The following is a 20,429-nucleotide window of genomic DNA, read 5'->3' as shown; positions in this document are numbered from 1 at the left end:
TTTTATATCTGACCTGATGCAGGCTACTGAAAAGGTAACATGTGAGATTGAAATTCTTGGTTTCCAATTCCAGGTGGTGTTTATGTCTATACTGTATTTCCCTGAAAATAATACCTAGCTAGACCATCAGCAATAATGCATCTTTTGGAGCAAAAATTAATATAAGACCCGGTCTTACATAAGACCGGATATAATATAACATAACATAACATAACATAACATAACATAACATAACATAACATAACATAACATAACATAACGTAATATAATTGCAGGTCTTATATTCATTTTTGCTCCAAAAGACGCATTAGAGCTGATGGTCCAGCTAAGTCTTATTTTCGGGGAAACACAGTAGTCAGCAAACTCACTCATTCTCCACAGCAGCACTTCCCAACTTCAATCCCTACCTCCTCTCCCTGACTCAATTGTGGTAAAATATGTACAACATAAAATTTACTATCTTAGCCATCTTAATTGTACAGTTTAGCGGTGTTATAGTACATTCACATTGTTGTGCAACCAATCTCCAGAACTCTTCTTATTTTGGAAAACTGAAACTCTATTCATTAAACAACAACTGCCCCTTTTCCTCTTCCTCAGCCCCTGACAACCAACATTCTACTTTCTGTCTCTATGTATTTCACTACTCTAGGTACCTCAGGTAAGTGGAATCATACAGTACTTGTCTTTCTGTTACCGGCTTATTTCACTTAGCATGATGTCCTCAAGGTTCAACTGTGTTGTATCATACGTCAAAATTTCCTTTTTAAGGCTGAATAATATTCTACTGTATGTATACACCACATTTTGTTTATCCATTCATCTGTTGATGGACATTTGGGTGCTTACACCTTTGGCTACTGTGAATAATGCTGCTCTGAACATGGGTGTACAACTAATCTCTCTGGGACCCTAATTTCAATTCTTTTGGGTATACACACAGAAGTAGAATTTCTGATTTATATGGTAATTCTATTTTTAATATTTTTAGGAATTGCCATAGAGTTTTTCATAGTGGCTATGCCATTTTACATTCCCACCAATAGTACATTAGGTTTCCAATTTCTCCAGATCCTTGCCAACACTTGCCATTTTTTAATTTTTTAATTTTTTGGTTTTGTTTTTGTTTAGTTTATTTTGATAGCCATGCTTATTAATGGGTATGAGGTGATATCTCGTTGTGGTTTTGATTTGCATTTCCCTAATGGTTAGTAACGTTGAGCATCTTTTCATGTGCTTGTTGGTCATTTGTATATCTTCTTTGGAGAAAGGTTTATTCAAGTCCTTTGTCCATTTTTTAATCTCTTTTTTTTGGTTGAGTTGTAGAAGTTATTTATATATTCTAGATATCAATCCTTTATCAGATATACGGTTTGTAAATATTTTTCTTCGATTTTGTGGGTTGTCTTTTCACTCTTGTTGATAGTGTTCTTTGATGCACAAAAGTTTTAAATTTTGATATTTTTTCTTTTTGTTGCCTGTGCTTTTGATGTTATATCTAAGAAATCATTGCGAAATCCCATGTCATAAGCTTTCCCCCTATATTTTCTTCTACAAGTTTTATAATTGCAGCTCTTACATTTAGGTCTTTGGTCCATTTCGAGTTAATATTTGTATATGATATAAGGTAAGGGTCCAACTTTATTCTTTTGCATTATTGAGATCTTATTTTCCCAGCACCATTTGTTGAAAAGATTGTCTTTTCCCCATTGAACAGTCTTGGCATCTATGTCGAAAATCATATGACCATATATGTGAGGGTTTATTTTTAGGCTCTCTATTCTATTCCATTGATCTATCATGTTGGTACAAAAGTAATTGCTGTTTAAAGGGTTAAAAATAAATGCAAAAACCACAATTACTTTTGCACCAATCTAATACCGTGTTTCCCTGAAAATAAGAGCTAGCCGGACAATCAGCTCTAATGCGTCTTTTGGAGCAAAAATTAATATAAGACCCAGTACTATATATTATATTATATTATATTATATTATATTATATTATATTATATTATATTATATTATATTATATTATATTATAATATTATAGACTCGGTCTTATATTAATTTTTGCTCCAAAAGACAATTTTGAGCTGATTGTCCGGCTAGGTCTTATTTTCAGGGAAACGTGGTATATGTCTGTTTTTATGCCAGTATCACACTATTTTGATTACTGTAGCTTTGCAGTAAGTTTTGAAATCAGTGTGAGTGTGAGATGTCCAACTTTGTTCCTTTTCAAGATTGTTTTGGCTATTTGAGGTAACTTGAGATTTGATATGAATTTCAGGATGGATTTTCTATTTCTGCTGAAAAACATCTTTGAGCTTTTGAAAGGTATTACACTGAACTGGTAGATTGCTTTAGGGAGTACTGACATCTTAACAATATTAAGTCTTCCAATTCATGAACATGAAATGTTTTTCCATTTATTGGTGTCTTCTTTAATTTCGTTCAGCATTGTTTTATACTTTTCAGTGTAAATGTCTTTTGCCTCCTTGGTTAAGTTTATTCCTAAGTATTTCATTCTTTTTGATGCTATTGTAAATGAAATTGTTTTATTTTTTCCAGTGGTACGAACAAATTAGTTTCATTTTTTATATTTCCTTCCACATTTAAGTCCATGACCCACTTTGTGTTCATTTTTAAAAATATTTTATTAAAATATAGCTAATATACAATATTATATTAGTTTCAGGTGTACATCCTAGTTATTCATCCATTCAGGGACATCCAGGTTGACTTCGTAACTTGGCTTATGTAAATAAAGCTGCGATAAACATATGGATAAGCATGTCCCCTTGAAGTAACATGTTGGATTTGTTCGGATAAATACTCAGAAGTGGAATTACTAGGTCCTTCTTTGTCTTTTGTTATAGTCTTTTTTCAAAAGTCTATTTCGTCTGGTACAAGTATTGCTACCCCAGATTTTTGTTTGTTTCCATTTTCATGAAATATCTTTTTCCATCCTTTTACTTTCAGTCTGTGCGTGTCTTTTGATCTGAAGTGTGTCTCTTGTAGGCATCATGTATAAGGGTCTTGTTTTCTCATCCATTCAGCCCCCTATCTTTTGACTGGAGCATTTAATCCATTTCCATTGAAAGTAATTGATGATAAGTAGTTATTGCCATTTTATTATTCATATTTTTAATTTTTATTTATTTCCCCCCTTCTTCTGCCTCCCCCCCACTCTGGTTCAAGCTGTTGTTTCTCAGTCTAGTTGCATAGGACACAGCTCCCTGGCCAATGCTGGTATTATGAGCCTTGCGTTCCCCCAGTTGAGGCAGTCGGTTGCCAGTTGTTGGTCGGACGCTCACAGCAGCTCACGGCAGCTCTCGCTGGCTGCCAGCCACTCATGATGGCTACCAGCCGCGCATGGCAGCCCACAGCAGCACACAGCATTCCACGACAGCTCACACCAACCTCCGGCTGCTCACGGCAACCCAGCTCCAAGGAGAGCTGTTGTTCACAATCTTAGCTATAGAAGGCGCAGCTCACTGGCCCATGTGGGAATCGAACTGGCGACCTTGGTGTTAGGAGCACGGCGCTCCAACCACCTGAGCCACCCAGCCAACCCTATTTTCATTTTTCATCTTAAAGAAGTCCCGCTAAGATTCCTTGTAATACTGGTTTGTTGGTGATGAGCTCCTTTAGCTTTTTCTTGTATGGGAAGCTCTTTATCTGTCCTTCGATTCTAAATGCTTTGCTGGGTAGAGTAATCTTGGTGTAGGTCCTTGCATCGCTTTGAATATTTCCTGCCAATCCCTTCTGGCCTGCAAAGTTTCTGTTGAGAAGTCAGCTGACAATCCCATGGGGGCTCCCTTGTAACTAACTGCTTTTCTCTTGCTGCTTTTAAGATTCTGTCTGTCTTTAACCTTTGGAATTTTAATTATGTGTCTTGGTGTGGGCATCTTTGGGTTCATCTTGTTTGGGACTCTGTGCTGACTGGGCTTGTATATCTATTTCCTTTGCCAGGTTAGGGAAGTTTTCTGTCATTATTTCTTCAAATAGATTTTCAATTCCTTGCTCTCTCTCTTCTTCTGGTACCCCCATAATGTGAATGTTGGTACATTTGATGTTGTCCCAGAGGCCCCTTAAACTCTTCTCAATTTTTTGAATTTTTTTTTCATTTTGCTATTCTTATTGGGTGTTTGCTGCTTGTCTGGGTTCTGTGAAACTTTGAGAGACCCTATGAAAGTCTGTAGCATGAGCTAAGAAAGGTGGTTTGTACAAAAAAACCAGTGGAAGTGGCTTGGGTGTGTCCAAAAGTTGGGTGGGGCGGGGCCTCGAATCACCAGGGCGTGGCCAACACACAGCAGAGGCTCAGATATGGCAGCCACCTGTGTCTGCATGCTGGGAAGACAGAGAGCCCAACAAAGAAACGATGGCCTCCGCCAGTTCTTCCGTCCAGGAGGAAGCTGCCCCTCCAGCCCCTGTCTCAAGCCAGACAACTCAGTTCCCCACCATATGTCCCTGCTGCCCCAGTGCTGGAGCTCAGAGTAAGTCCTTGCACGGTCCTTTTAATAGAAGCGCTGGGACTCCAGCTGCTCTCTGTCTTACTCAGTCACAATCTCCGCTGGTTTTTACAAGCAGAAATTATGGGGACTTCTCTCCCTGGCACTGGAACCCTGGGCTGGGGTGGGGCTGGGACCTCTAGCTCTTGGGGGTGGGGGCAACCTCCACAGCCGAGATATCCCTCCTCATTTTTAATGGCCACATGCAGGTGCGGGACCAGTACATTTAATGCCTCTGCCCCTCCTAGCAGCCTCGAGGTGGCTTTTGCTGCATGTCCTTCGTTGTGGGGCTTTGGCGATTCAGCAAGATTTTAGGTGATTTTCGGTTGTTTTGTAGTTTAGTTGTAATTTTGATGTGGTCATGACAGAAGGTAAGCACAGCATTTACTTATTTCGCCATCTTGACCGGAACTCCCCTGGAATTGTTTTCTTAATTTCCTTTTTGCATTGTCCTTGTTAGTGCATTAAAAATGCAGCTGATTTTTGTGTGTTGTCTTTGTATTTTGTAATTGGAATTTTTGATCATTTGCATGAAACCTACTCCAATCCTCTTTGGAAGTTTGGAGGACTTTTTTTTTCTTTGTACTCTGGTGTTCTGAAATTTCATGATGATGGTCCTGGTGAAGGTCTATTTTTAACCATTGTATTGGATATTAGGTAGATCTTCTTAAAGATTTTTCCCTTTTGTTTTGAGCCCCACCTTTACCCCCACTTCCAGAGATGTTGGCTTTTGCTAATTCCTGAGCCTTTTGAGGGTTCTGTGATGTGCATTAGGTTTCCTCTAGTATTCCCACTTCTGGTTTAGGAGTCAGGTTTTTTGGGCCTATGAAGTCAGTTACCACTCATGTTTCCATTTTCCAGCTTTCAAAATTTTGTCTCTTGTTTCTTTCTTTGATCTTGTGGTTTCTTTATGTTATTGTAGTAGGTTTTCAATTAGCTAGAAGTTCTAATGATAGGCTTTTTTAAAAAAAAATTTTATTGGGGAATACTAGAGAACAGTGTGTTTCTCCAGGGCCCATCAACTCCAAGTCATTGTCCTTCGATCTAGTTGTGGAGGGCGCAGCTCAGTTCCAAGTCCAGTCGCCGTTTTCAATCTTAGTTGTGGGGGGGTGCAGCCTACCATCCCATGTGGGAATTGAACTGGCAACCTTGATGTTGAGAGCTCGCGCTCTAACCAATGGAGCCATGCGGCCATCCCTCCGGCAGCTCAGCGGAAGCTCATTGCCTTCAATCTAGTTGTGGAGGGTGCAGCTCACCGGCCCCTGTGGGAATCGAACTGGTGACCTTGGTGTTGGGAGCACAACGCTCCAACTACCTGAGCAATCCGGCCGTTCTGATATGGTTTTAATAATTGAAAACAAGCAGGTGTGTCTATTAGACCTGTTAGTTAATTATGTGAATGAAAACTGAATAATAAATGTTACTAAAACAAGTGATGGTTTGAGAATCGCAACCTGTCCTGTTTGGATAAAGAGTTCTTAAAAACCAACTGAACTGGTCAATTCATTAAACAACTTGAGGATGTATATTTTGAGCTAACTTGCCTTGGCAGGCCCATGTTCAAAATCAGAGGTCAGATTTAAGTTCTTCATGATCAAGGCAGACAATTGGTAGGACCCATCCTTAACTGTTATGAACAAAATCTTCCAGAAGAAAAACTATATGATATGATGTTTGGTTTGTTTCAAAATAATCCATGATGGGTGTAGGAGGAAATAACTGGGGGTGGGGATACAGATGAAACAAGAATGACAGAAATAGATACTTGTTGAAGTTGGGGAATGGATTCATTAGACTTTTCTAGTTTTGTGTTTGTCTAAAAATTTCCATGATACCGTGTTTCCCCAAAAATAAGACCTAGCCATACCATCAGCTCTAATGCATCTTTTGGAGCAAAAATTTATATAAGACCCAGTCTTATAAGATACCAGGTCTTATGTTAATTTTTGTTCCAAAAGACACATTAGAGCTAATGGTCCAGCTAGGTCTTATTTTCGGGGAAACATGGTAGTAATAAGAAGAACCTGGATATATCTCAACTGATTATTTGGTAGGATGCTTGGGCATCTTTGAAATATTTTTTAAAGAGAAGTTTTGCAAATGTTCATAGACACATCTATGCTTCACCTTCAACCGAAGATGTTTTCACCTCCAAGAAGTCAAGTATCTTGGTCTTTATAATACAGGCTGTGCTCTTATGTCGGGTCTTTAGACCTTCCGGTACTACTCAGAGGGTTTACTGTTGTCTCAAGTTCTGTTTAACTCCAATGAAAAGGGCACATGAGAAAACAAAATTATTTATATACATACATAATTTTGTAATAGTTTAAGCCTTACAAGAAGTTATGAAAATAGTAGAGTTCCTGTGTATCCTACAGCCACTTTCTCCTCAATGATAATATCTTATATAACCATAGTACATGAGGAAACTAATATTTGAAAAACTCAGTCCACAGTCACGAGATGTTTCATTCATCAAGTGTCTAACCTTTATTCCTGAATGTAAACCACCAGAAAACAATATACTTGAACCACTTTGGCTTAATTTTCCATAGAAATGCATTTTACTCTTGGTATTTATTGACTGTCCAGATAAAAAATGGACACCTGAAGAATCTTTTTTTTATTGTCTGAAAACCTACAGTTACAGACTGTTAATTATGTTATTCAGTATCCTTTTCATAAGCATCCACATGATAAATTTTTCATGGAATTTAGTGCCAGGGAAAGGTTTTTTTTCTCCAGGAAAAACAAACAAACAAACAAACAAACAAACACCTTCCTTTTTCCATAAATGAGAACTATACACATGATCATATTTCTTTGTTTCCCTTTTGCCTTGGCGGTCAGTAAGTCAGTGATAATTGGAATAACTAACTCACTTACTATTTCTAATGTTATTCTTTCCCCTCTCCCTTTAAATAGCTTTTGATCTTTTTTTTTCTGCCTTTAATTGTACAGGTTTACAATCCTTTATCCATAATTCTAAAAGGCAAAAAGCTCTAAAAATGAAAAACATTTGTAAATGATGAGTTTAGGGTGAATACTCATATGTTTCATGACAGAAATACTCATGTGTTTGATTTCAGGGCACTGCCCCAGACCCCTCTAGGGCTGTCATGTATTAGGTTGGTGCAAAAGTAATTGCGGGTTTTGCAATTTTTAACCTTTTAAACTGCAATTACTTTTGCACCAACATAATAATATACAGTGTACAGTATTCTTTAAGATCTGAAAGATTCTGAATTCTGACACTGGAGCTAACTGCAAGGATTTTGTTTGAATGTGGCAGGCTCCTCACAGGAGAGCAGGAGTGTGGCATGGAGAGGCTCCCAGAAGGCCATGGGGTATATGTGATCTGATACAGGAGGACACTTAGGAGAGGCCTTGGAAGCCAAAGGGAGACCTGCCTGTGGCTGCCATTGGTCCCTTTGTTCCAATGCCCATCCCCCTTGGCCCTTGGTGACATTACCTGTCTCTGGGGCCTCTGGTGGTCGGACTTTCTTCATCAGTTTCAGAGCTGCTTCAAGATCATAGACTTGGGAACGGGTGAGTTTCAGTTCTCTGCGGAGCTCATTAATCTCCTTGATAAGGGAGACATTTTCCTGCAGTAAAAAAGGGAAGCGAGTGAGTACGGATGGATGAGTGATTAGTGGGCGTGGTACTTCCCCTGGCCAGGGGCTGAGGGTGTGGGGAATAAATGGGGGTGTTCCTGGACCAAGATGAATTCTCTGATTCTTCTATTGGAACATGAATCTTCATCCTAGCTCATGGAGCAGCCTCTCACGGTACCAGCGAGCTTACCTTCAGGTGGACTCTGGCAACATAAGATACACACTGTGCTCACTCTTCCCATCTATCCAGGCTCTTCCCAACATCAACAGCAACAACACTTTTCTAAGGATTTGATATGAATTTAATGCATTGAAATAGCATAATAACCCTATCATTAGATCTATTACAATCACAATCTTACAGAAGAGGAAACTGATGCACAGAGAGGTCATGTAACTTGCCCAGATTACATAGATAGCAAGTGACAGAGCCAGGATTCTGACTCTGACAGTCTGGTTCTGGAGCTCTGAGCTCTTAAATACTGTTCTGTGCTTTATTCATTTTCTTCCATTCATTGTTGAACCTACATTTATAGGGTATCTGCCATGTCCCCGAGATGCACACAGAAATAAGACATGGTTTCTGCCCCCAACAGCACTCTGTTTGGTGAGGAACACAGAGAAGTAAATGGATAATTAACATTTGCTACATCCATTGGAAGTTCACTTCTCTTGTTTGTGTTTGACAATATCATCCATCCATCCGTCCACCTCCCATCCAATATTAATTGAGTACTAATTATGTGCTGCCCTGAGGTATATAGACAGTGAGACCTGGCCTCTGCTTTTCAGTAGTTTAGGGTGCAATGGGGGATCTGGGCACAGTTTAGCATGGTGGCCACCTTGCTGTGATGCGGGAGTAGGGCACAGAGGAAAGGCACTTAGCTCTTCCTGAATGACCAGGGTTGTTTCTTGGAATTGACCCTTAGGCTGAGGCTTGAAGGAGTTGCCAAAGAGAAGGTCAGGGGATCCCAGATGACTGGAGCAGCAGGACGAAAGCACAGAAGTATGACATGGCTGGTGTGAGGGGGGCACTTGCAGTAGTTCTGTATCACTGGAATGCTAAGTGAGAGAGGGCAGTAGAGAGGATTGAGGGTGAAGAGCCTGCTGGAGGCCAGGTGGTGGGGACCCTGCACCCTGGGACTAAACACTCTCTCCTCTCTTCCCTCCCACACCTCAAATCACTGCTCTCATTTTCACACTCAGCATGAGGGCACCAAGGGTGGCTCCATGGAGGTGTCCCCATCACTGTGGGTTGAGAGAGACACTGGCCATTTTGCTCTTAGCAGCCTCAGGACTTGGCTTGTCTACAGCAGCGCCTCTCATACTCCTATGACTGTGCAAACAAATCACCTGAGGGTCTTATTAAATGTGGCATCGGACCTGGTAGGTCTGGAGCCGGTCCCAAGATTGTGCATCTCTAACCACCTCCCAAAAGATGCTACTGCTGGTCTGTGAGCCAGGCCATCTGTGGGTAGCTAGGCCTTGAGGGTCTGCGTACCGAATGAGGCGAATGCAAGCCAAATCTATGTAAAACGGACCTGTGCCAGGAACAAACTGTGCTTTCACTAGGGACATTCTCTCCAGAATGGTGAGTGTGAAGTCAGAGCCCAGAGAACAGGATGATCCCAAGCACTGTTCTGAGTCCTGAAAAGCACGTCTTGGTTATGGGGACAGGCCTATGGAGCCCAAGAGGGAGAGGGGCTGAGTAGGAGACATCCATCATATCCTTTCCCTTCAGAGCCTCTTTATCTAAGCATGTCATATATACCTTCAGATTTTCAGTGTGTCACTTAATTTTAGTATTCGTCATTCTTCTCTCTTGGATAAAATGCCCAGTCGTTGCCAATCCCTCATTCTCAGGCTAAGCTCTGTGCTGTTTCTGTATAAAGTCAGCAGGTTTTCTGCATCTGATCTTTTACCCTTTTAACCCATCCAGGTGTGGGTGACGAATCTCCCACATTTCCTTTCCAGATGCTCTCCTATAAAACTCTGCCAGTTTCCTCTCCTGGAACTTCTCCATGCAGACTTTATATCATGACACAATCAATTAAATTCGTATTTATTGGGTTCTACGACCTTGGACTCGGCCTTGCCTGGAAGAGATGCTCCATAAATATTTGCGGAATGAATAGCAAATGAGTAACTAGTGCAGTGGATACCACGTTAAATAAGGCGAGATTCTTACTAATGAGGAAATTACAAACCAGGGGGTAAAGCTCAGGCAGGGGAGACCAGCCAGAAAGGAAGCTCCGGGGAGCCGTAGGGACCTCATGGGGACCTGTGCTGAGAGTCTCTCTCCAGTCCTCTTAGTTGGCGTCACTCAGCTTTACTGTCCTGCCTCATTCAATGCAGTAACAGTAATCAGAATAAAAATTACAGGCTGAAAGGACCATTTCCCCAGTCCTCTTCATAAACATCTTGAGTTACTACTTCTTCTTGGTCATCTCCATCCATTTTGTCACTGAATTCTGTCAATTTTGTGTCTGAACTGAATCTCATACCCACCCTTCCTGTGATTCGTAACCAGCTCTCAGCATCTCTCTCCTCTGCTACCGTAAGGGCCCCAAGGGGAGCCCCCATCCTAGTTTCTCCCTGCCCCTCCATTCTTGACAACCCTGTCACCCTAACTGGGACTTCTGGCTCCTGGTACCTTTTGGTGTGAATGCCTGTTTCTGAGCCCACTGTCAGCTTTGGACATCTCCATGATGCTGGCCACCTGAATGGACCTCCAGGTCATGGCTCAGTCCGTATCAGAGTGTGATTGAAACTTATGACTCAATGCAGCCCGATTCCCCTGTCCTGTTCATTCATTCTATTCATTCATTCATTCATTCATAAAAATCACATAAGAACCAGTTGCTGAAAGCTGGTTACACACTGGTCATTGTGCCAGACAGAGGAGCACAGTCCAGTCAAGCTCGGATCCAATGCCAAAAGATGCCATGAGAGTCTGAAGAAGGGAGCTCACCCTGTGTGAGGAGGGCTCCCTGGGGAGGCAGGGGACGGGGAAGGGTGTTTCAGGCCCAGAGCCAGAGGGAACAAGCAGGAGTTGAGGCATTAAATGCTTGATGATGATGATGACGATGATGATAAGAAATCATAACTCCAAGGGCTGAGTGGGTCCCTGCACCGTATCAAACATTTTGCATGTATTTACCTCATTTCGTCCCCAGCACCCCCTTATGAGGAAGGTATTATTAGAATCATTTTCATATGAGGGAACTGAGGCAGTGCATAAATGGAAGAGCTGGGATTCGAATCTGGTTGTGTCTGCATCCAAGTGCCTGGTTCCTCTGTGACTGCAGCCTCCCAGAACCAACTTTCCCAACTCCATTCCATCACCTCCCATAGTCTGATGGCCATGGAAGCCCCCAAAAGTACAAGCTGGGCTCCCTGAAGTGTACTTTGCAGGGTGGTCCATGTTCTGAGGAGTCTAGAGATCACAATGGGCTCAACTGTACAGGCCCCCCTCAGGGAGATATTGTGGTTTGGTTCCACACCACAACAAAGCGAGTATCACAATAAAGCAAGTCACATTTTTTTGGTTTCCCAGTGCAAATAAAAATATGTTTATACTATACTGTAGTCTAAATGTACAATAGCAGTATGTCTAAAAAGGTAATGTACACACCTTAACTAAAAATTACTTTATTGCTAAAAAATGCTAACCATGATCTGAACTGTTGGAAAAATGGCGCTGACTGACTTGCTTGATGCAAGGTTGCCAAAAACCCTCAATTTGTAAAAAACACAGTATCTGCGAAGTGCAATAAAGCGAGGCGCAATAAAACAAGGTATGCTTGTATGTGCTTTGGGTAGCTTTGTGAATTTAAAAGGGGAATGCAACAGGTTTGCTGAGCTTTCTGTTCCTGATACCTCCTTGGTCAGGATGGTCTACAAAAGCCCCTCCCCCTCCAGAGCCCCACTCAGCTTCTCTGCAGCCAGGAAAATCTGACCTGGGGTCCCATCAAGTGTCAAGTCGTGGGGTATGTAGGAGAGAGACTGGCTGAGGAGGCTAAGGTCCATTTTATACAGAAAGTAGTCTACATAAAGGGGCTATGCTGAGCTGTCCAGGATTGCCTTTGGTTGAGATCAATGCCAGAGAGCCACAGATGGGAACTGACTGGCAGATCTTTCAGACCCAACCCCTACCTTGGGCCCAGAAGAGAAGCAATGCCTATAGCACCCCCTACTGGCCTTCTCTGAGTTGACATCTTTAAGAATATGGCTGCTTTTAAGAATATGGCAGTGTGGAAAGAGTCTGCACCTGATTTATTCCGTGAACTTCGAAGTACTGCATTGGTGGCATCTTTCTGGAACCCACAGTTGGTGGGCTCACCATCTGCCTAATTGCACAAGTGAGCCATTTCTCCGCTTCTTTTTCAACCCTCTTCTCATGTCTAACCTGACATTTCTATTAATGATTTCTCTTCTGAAATGTCTTTTGACATCACCAGTTTCCCCCTGCCAAGCCCCTTCGCATCTCCCTTTAACCTGGCAGTCATCTTCTAATGGGTTTTCCTGCCACCTGCCTTCCACCTGCCAACTGAGTTAACCTTTTCAGAACAGATAACACCCCTACCTACTTAAGAAACCTTGGATGGCACCTGCTTGTAAGATAAGCTTTATGCTTTTTGGTGTGGCATGGAAAGCCCTTTCAATGTGACCCTAAGCTACCCTTTATTCCTGCCCCCATGCTGTGCAATAAAGTTAAAGGCTCTGGACTCCTGGGTCCCCAAACACCTGAAGGCCTCATTCTTCTCTGCCTGTTCACAGGTTGTACCTCCTTCCCAGAAGGCTCTTCCCCCATTTGTTCCCAGTGCACACTCTACTCACCCTTCAAGGACCAGCTCAAATGCCACTTGCCCTCACTGAAGCCCGCCCCTACTACGAGCTCACAACACTGGATACTGTGGGTGGCGCCGTGCTTATTTGTACCTCACTCAGGGTCCCTTTGATGAGTTCTCTGAGGGTAGGTATGCTGTCACACTCATCTTGGAATCCTCCGTGGCTGGCACAGAGCTTTCCCTCAAAAATGTATACTGAATGAGCAAAGTACGTGTCCTAGATAATTTGTATTCCACTGCAACTCTTGTTTTCGTATCTGCAAGTGGCTGGAGAATAAGTGGGGGGGGCCCCACCTTCCTGTCTGAGCATCCAGATGAGACAGTGATCTCATTTTCCGTGTTTTCTAATGAGTTTCTCTCAGTTGCCTTGTCTGCCCTGGCCTTCCCTGGCCTGTTTGGACTGAAGTGCCAGGGCCTTGGAACCTGTAGACACAGCTCCTTCCCAATGCATACCAAGGCACCGGGCGCCCCGGGCCACAGCTGGGGGGCCCTGGTGTCAGTGTGGTCCCCTGTCCCATGCCCCCAGCCCACAGGCACCCCTCCCTGGTCTGTGCTGTGGTGGCCTTCCAGGCTCTCCCACTGGATTTCCACCTTGGTTCTTGAACAGGTCTTTTGCTTGGTGGCGGGGAAGGGAAATAACATTTTTTGAGCACCTGTGTTATACCTGGCCAGTGCCTAATGCTTTATGTTAGTTATCTTAGTTGTGTTCAAACCTTGCATTAACTCGTTATAGCTGGTGTTTTCTTCCCCATTTTATAGATAAGGAAGGTGACTCCTAAAGGTAAGGAATTTACTCAAGGTCTCCCCACAAGCGTGGCTGAGGCAGGATAAACTGGGTCTGCACAGCGACAGTGCCAGCTCACTTTGTGCTTGCCCTGACACCTTCCTTGCCTGTCCCTGGCCCGGCCCTCTCCTTCAACTTAAGATCAAAGAAAGAAACAATTTGTATGATCCAAAACAGTGGTTTTAAAAGTTTTTCTTTTTCTTTTAATCATCCAAACAAAACATTACACAGAGCCCACTGTAATAAGCAAGGAGTCTCCCTGGTTGAGGGGTGGGGACCCAGAGCCCTGCCTCCTGGATCCCCTCTTGCTCCCTGCAGTTGTCTGGGGCATTTTATGGGTCCATTGGGCTTCATAACACGTGGGTTTACAATGCTGCTCGAGAAAACCCTCTTCCAGGGATTTCCCTTCTGTAGGGCTGCCTGGGTCTCCTCTGCTCCCTCCATCCTGACTTGTACCCTGGCCCAGCAGGAGTGGGCACACAGCTTCCGGGGCGTCATGCCTGCCCAGAGCAGCCTCATGCGATGCTTGCACCCTCTGGCTAGCCTGTGGTCTTCACTTTCTTTCTTCTTCCTTCTTCTCCTAGGCCTGACATTTGACTTGGGTGTCTGCTTGGCATGGACAGAGGCCCCCTGCCCCTGGAGGGTGTCTCCGGCCTGTGCTCTCATGGCCAGGCACACATAAGAGCTCAGCAATGTCACCAGCCGACAACCGCTCCAGCAGCCACACTGGTCCCACTGCCCAGCACACTGCACCCCAGAGCCTGGGGAGCAGGCCATGCTTGGGGGTACTTGTGACCCTTACAATAGCTGTTTCTCAGCTGTTTGTGCCTAAGGGTTCCCAGTGCCAATGGATCCACTCTCTTTCTGGGCCTCTGAAACTGCTTTCATGGCCCCGGAGGAGGGCGGTGGTTTGATGGTTGGGCTGCTTTTAAGCAGAAGCTGGTTATAAGATGGCATGGCCCTGGCCTGAACTGCAGTGGGCTCTGCCCAGCTGTGGATGGGCTGGCCAAGCTGTGAACTGGTTTGTTTCAATCCAACTGCTGCTCATCTCCACTCCAGTATTTTAATTATGACATTAAAGAAACATTAAGTGTAAAAAGGTGCGTGCCTTGTAAATGAGGTTCTGATGTTCTCTTTTGAGATTAATTGCTTCAGACAATACTGACACCGAAACAGAAATCTGGCAGAAGATGCCCGACTGGCAGTCTTGATAATGCACTTAAGTGGAGGTAGCAGTAATGGGGTCAGGCTCTCTGAACAGCCCTACAGAGGATCCTGGGAGGGGGCTGTGGAGAGCTCATTAAATTAGAGTGAGGCCAACTCTTAGGGTGGGTATAGTGAGCTCTGTCCCCAAGAGATAAGGGTTGGGACCTGAGGCACCAGAGAAGTCAGATGAGGTGGGTGGAGGCCGGGGTGGTCAGAGGAGAGGACTTGGCCAGCAAGTACCACGTGGTACTAGCATCAGAATAAAAAGCAGCAGAACGAAGTAGGGTGAAATAAGAGTTGGAAACAGAGGAAAGGAGGAGAGAGTGACTCAGGAAAGCTAAAGTCTTGTGGATGAAGGTTCAGAGGGGGCAAAGGTCAATAGGAATGCGGAAGGGCACCGAAGTGCTTTGGGTAAAGAAGGGGCAAAACAAACAAACAAACAAAAGAAACAGGTGCCTGGTCAAGCATTTGGGGGGAGAAATGAATGGGCATTGGTGGGGCAGGGGTGGGCATGGAAATGCCTAGAAAACCTTCTTGGCAGGGTTCTGGGCCATGGTCACTGCCAGGATGAGCTCGGGGAGGTCAGAGGAGAGAAGTCAAAGAGAATGTTTTAGGGAAAGCTAGTGGGTAACCCTGGACACTTGGGGAGCCCTGAGTATGGGTGGTCTCCAAGAGGCCATGAACAGGCTCTCTCCTCTGTGATGGCTCAGTCCCCAAGGGAGCTGACAGGGACCTACTTGCATGACGCGGACGTAATCGGTGCGGTGCAGCTCACTCTCCTTGACGACCTTCTTCTTCAGAGTGGCCAGGTTCCTCTCCAGGTGCTCCCGCTGACGGGTGTACTCCTGCTGCAGGTCTGTGTTCAGCCCTGTGATCTCCACCTGATGGGGCAGAGGGGGTTCTCAGTGAGCAAGGGGAGACCCCGAGAGAAAGGGAGGGCTGGCGAGGGAGGTAGAGCTCACCATGTCTGCCCGCTGCACGTACTTCTCAAAGAGACCTCGGACCTTGTCCTTCAGCGGCTGGGGTTCCTGGATATATGCCACGCAGTTGTGAAGGTCTGTCTTAAACCGTTTGACCAGTGCCTCCAAGGCCCGCTCCTGCAAGCAGAGGTGCTTACTTTTGGCACTGAAGGGATACTCCAGGGGTGGGGGCTGCAGGCTAATGACTGAAGAAAGGGACAAGAGACACCTCATTGGAGACTTACAGTTGCCCGCCAGGGGCCCCACTGGGCACAGAGACCTAGATGGGCACACAGCCTAGAGGTGAGGGCACTGAAACTCTTGTGCACCTGGCCCAAACAGTGTCATCTTTCAGAGGTCACACAGACTGATTCCTTTATTGGCTCTGGGTTCCTTTCAGGATCACAAGCCTTAAAAGGTGAAAGGAAGCACAGTGGTCACCATTCCTTTCTGCGCCAAGATGGAGAGTATCAATTCTCTCCTGCAGGGCTTCCATGCTCCCTTATTAGCTCACTCAGGGGTTATCCTTCCTTGGGGGCTGCTGTGAGTGGGTAGGAGAAAAAAAAATGACAAAATTGTGCAGATTGGTTCATCTACAAACTTGGGTTAGATCCTCCCTTTTCCATCAGACTTTCTCTGATACCCATCTTCCCCTCCCCTAGACCAAGCAAGTCTTGCCTTTCTCTTGGATCCATAGCCCTTTATTTATATTCCGTAATTTTCCACCGTGCATTATACATTGTTATGCACACGCCACAAATCACTATCGACCTCTTCAGTCTGTGAAGGGCAGGATCTGTCAGTTCACGTTTGTAGTTCTGCAGCTTCTAGTATTACCTAGTAGAGCCAATGCTTAATGTGGGGGATGGAAAAATTCAATGTGATCCAACCACCACAACAGGGTGCCCTGTGCCAGCGGGTGAGGGTGCAGCCAAGTCCTGGCCCAGGACCAGAAGACCTGGTTCCCAGTACTGGCTCTGTATGTGTTAACTAGCCACGGGTGCTGGGTGAAGTTTCTTCACCTCCTAATCATTCTGGCCCTGCTTTCCTTCCTTCTTACACAGAGAGACCAGAAGAGGCGATTTCTGAGGGGCTCCTAGCCTCAGAATTGATTTGCTAGTCAAGGTTTTTAACCGCTGATTCCAAACGACCTCGCTGAGTCGGCTCTTTCCCAGGACAAACAAGCCAATGCTGCGAGCATTCCCATGAGACTGGCTTCCCACCCCTTGGTCACTTTACCCAAAGTCATTTTATAGTCTCAGAGGGCTCCAGTCATGTACATTTGCATGGGCCTGAAATCTGGCAGGCAGTGAGCACGTAAAGGATGTGAGTCAAAATGGGACTATGTCTTAGCAGTGGGCTGACTGTCTCCGAGAAGCCAGCTGCCAGTGGCAGACAGGTGTCAGGTCCTGAATCCAAGAACTGCCAGGTGCTGAAAATACCTTCTGTATCTCTTTGCGCATCTCCTGATCGGTGGATCTTAATTTCTGCCACAATTCTGTGATGTTTAGTTCCAGCTGCGTGTTCTGCTTATGGAAACGCTCCAGTTCAGCTTCCATCTGTAGAAAGTAAGGGACAGAGTCAAGACTGAAAGAGCCAGAGAATGAAAATTAGGTTTGAGGACTGAAGTCTTTCAGTGGGAAGGCCTCCCCGCCACCCCCCCCGCCACCCCGATATCAGGCATTTTGTTTCTGGTTCCCACCTGTCCTCTGGAACAAAACCTTTCTTCTTACTCCTTGCCATCCCCAAAGCCTCCACTCTTGTGGCTGATATGTTGACCGGGATCAGGTGTTTCTATAGCCAGGCTATGACTTTTTCCCTCTCAGGTGCCCTGTTCCTGCAGCCACGCTGATCACGTTGTTTTTAAAAACTCCTTATAAATAGGTAACTGTCATGTGCTGGCGTCTCCACCCTAACTGGAGGCAGGGTCCTGCAGTAGAAGTACCTTCCTTGCCTACTTTGTGAAGTTGTGTGAATTGTGACCCGCTGGGGCCACAAGTCATCAGAGTTGATTCCAAAGCAGCAACGTTTGAGGGCCTGGCATGTAGGCATCCCCCGTCAAAGGCATCAAACAGGAAAGAGGAAGAGGAGAAGGAACCTTGACCTCATCATTCTATTGCAAAAGTCTTAAAAAGAACAACTGAGGGGAGAGTATCCCATCTTCAAAAGAAAAAGAAGAAACCATGAGTAATTTTGGAAAGATTTTTTTATGCATTGTCGCATTTGTATTAACCAAAGATGTGACTCACAGCTGGGACTTCTGATTAGGAGGAGGCCAGTTGTGGGTGAGCTCTCAGTTGATCTAATACCTCCCAAAAGAAAGGAGTGATGTTTGATTTTCACACTAAATCTGGTGGATACTAGTATTTCTGTTAATAGAGAGGTTCACTGCTTTTCTGGGGGTGAGACAGTTCACTGGTTTATTTTTTCATGGCTGGATGGAGTAGCCCCTCTAGTCGATTCCTGGCCCTTTGCTCAGATTTCAGGCTCCTGGCCACCTTCTGGGGTGGCAGGAGGTCCTATTGAGCCACGTTCATGTTCGGACATGAAGGGGCAGCTCTTAGAAGAATGTTATCATTATTGAAAGCACCCTGTATAGACATAAAGGCAGACTCAGTAAGTATTCACATGAATGAATGCACGGCAAGCGTACAAGGCAAGGGGAACAACAGTGAAGGAAGGGGGAGGGTATGAAACAACCTGCCTTCTGGAAGAAGGATGATAAGGTAAATATACAATGTTGGCAGAGCCACCTTGCAGAGGACACACAGGTAAAGCAAGTGTGGGCATCTGCACAGGTAAAGCTAGAATACGCCCATTACAATGGGCATAAGGATACAGAACTCATTAAGAGGGAGTTTCTATCTTCAAGAAGCCTCAGGTCTAGAGGGATAGGAGGGAAGGAAAACAGAAGTTAAGGTGGAACAGGATAAACACTGTCTGCGGTCAAGGTAGAAAGGAACCTGTTTCTCTCCTTTACATACACAGAAATCAGAAGAATTGCCAGGTCTTCTATAATTGCAAGTCACCTGGAATAGATACCATTTCTGAACTAGAAGCTATACGATTGCATAAAAAAAAAAAAAAGTGAAATATGTCAAATTTGAGTAGCTGGCTGAGCAGCCAGGCGACAAGCTTAGTATTTGGGGACAAGCGCCCTTTTCCTGAAGTGGAAATCCCATCCACTTTTCTCTGTTACTCATCCTACTCAGTGACTCAAAGGGGGTGAGGAGGAGCGCAGGGGACAGGCATTTTGCCTTCCAGGGGACATCTGGCAACAACTGGAGACATTTTTGGTTGTCACATCTTGAGAGGAGGTTTTACTACTGGCATCTAGTGGGTAGAGGCCAGGGATGCCGCTAAATATCCTACTACAATGCACGGGACAGCGGCCCCATAACAAAGAATTATCCACCTCAGAAACCCTGCACTGGGTGAATTAAAGAATGTAAAGTAAAATGATAGGGTTCTGGGAACTCCTCCTCTAGGAAGGAGACAATCATGCCTCATCAAAGAGAAGCTGGAAAAGTGCATGTGAGGGGAGGTACCTGAATCAGGAAAGCATTACGTTTTCCTTCATAGGGGTCTCTACCAATGAGCCCAAATGTGTCTCTGACCTCCCCCTCCCAGAGGAAAGCCCCAAGGTCAGAGGCCCCTTGGGAAGGAGTCAGGCTGAGCTATCAGCCCTGGCAGCAGCTGGCACCAGGGTGGGGGTAGGAGGGGCCCTGTTGGAATCACTCCCAAGGTGTGGGCATATCTCCTGCTGAGAATCAATGCCATGGTTGGCCCAGTTACTGATGGGGAATGAATACGCTCTTAGGTATGTGGGGGTGGAAAGTAACCGACTCAATCTGAAATCCACTTGACAAATATGTGAAATGAGGAGGGAGAAATGGGGCAGTGATTTCCAGGGGCCTGCAGCGTGTTGATTTCCAGGCAGGTGGGCCCTCTGCTCGCTCTCTCATATTCTCAGGCTGCCATTTCTGGGCCCTGAAGTCACTCAAGAATGGCAGGAGGTCCATTAAGGTAGACAGGAGCTCCACAGGAGGCAGCTCTGTGGTCAGCTGGGGGCAGCCTTCCTTAGCTCAGAGGCCAGGGAGAGTCATTGCCACAAGGACATGCTCTCTCTGGACCCCTCCTAGCCCTGGATTGATTCCCACCACCTGACTTCTTTCCTGGGCCTCCTAGAGAAAAGAAAAGGCTTTGCTTTTCTCCACTATAGCTTTTGTGTATTCAATTCTAGTTGGGCCATCAATGCTCTTTGACACCCTTTTACCTGTTATCCTTGCTCAGCACAATTACAGAGAATGGAGAGGGAGCAGGAGGCTATTTTGGAAAGGGTGGTCAGGGAAGCCCTCCTTGAAGAGGTGACCTATGAGCTGAGACCTTGAAAGATGCAAAGAAGCCAGTCATGTGAAGATCTGGGCAAAGGAAGCAGCATTGCGAAGGTCTGGAGATGGGAAAAGCTTGGCTTATCCGTGGAACTGTCAGGAAGCCTGTGGGCCG

The 20,429-nt window shown here is 44.9% G+C and overlaps 1 protein-coding gene across 1 annotated transcript in view; it reads right to left on the bottom strand.

The window, feature by feature from the left end:
* CFAP57 (cilia and flagella associated protein 57) overlaps positions 1 to 20,429 on the bottom strand; it is a 59,332-nt gene that overhangs the window by 1,324 nt on the left and 37,579 nt on the right. The window contains exons 19-22 of the mRNA XM_074334551.2: positions 17,366 to 17,482; positions 15,927 to 16,061; positions 15,702 to 15,845; positions 7,983 to 8,115 (exon numbers count right to left, since the gene is read on the bottom strand). Of these exons, the coding sequence (XP_074190652.1) occupies positions 7,983 to 8,115; positions 15,702 to 15,845; positions 15,927 to 16,061; positions 17,366 to 17,482 (529 nt within the window). The remainder of the gene's footprint in view (positions 1 to 7,982; positions 8,116 to 15,701; positions 15,846 to 15,926; positions 16,062 to 17,365; positions 17,483 to 20,429) is intronic.

Source organism: Rhinolophus sinicus, chromosome 14, assembly GCF_057876585.1.
Source record: "Rhinolophus sinicus isolate RSI-liver-muscle chromosome 14, RSI-T2T, whole genome shotgun sequence".
In the NCBI taxonomy this organism is placed as follows: domain Eukaryota; kingdom Metazoa; phylum Chordata; class Mammalia; order Chiroptera; family Rhinolophidae; genus Rhinolophus; species Rhinolophus sinicus.
The sequence above is the reverse complement of the archived record's forward strand: the minus strand, read 5'-3'. Positions and strand labels throughout refer to the sequence as shown.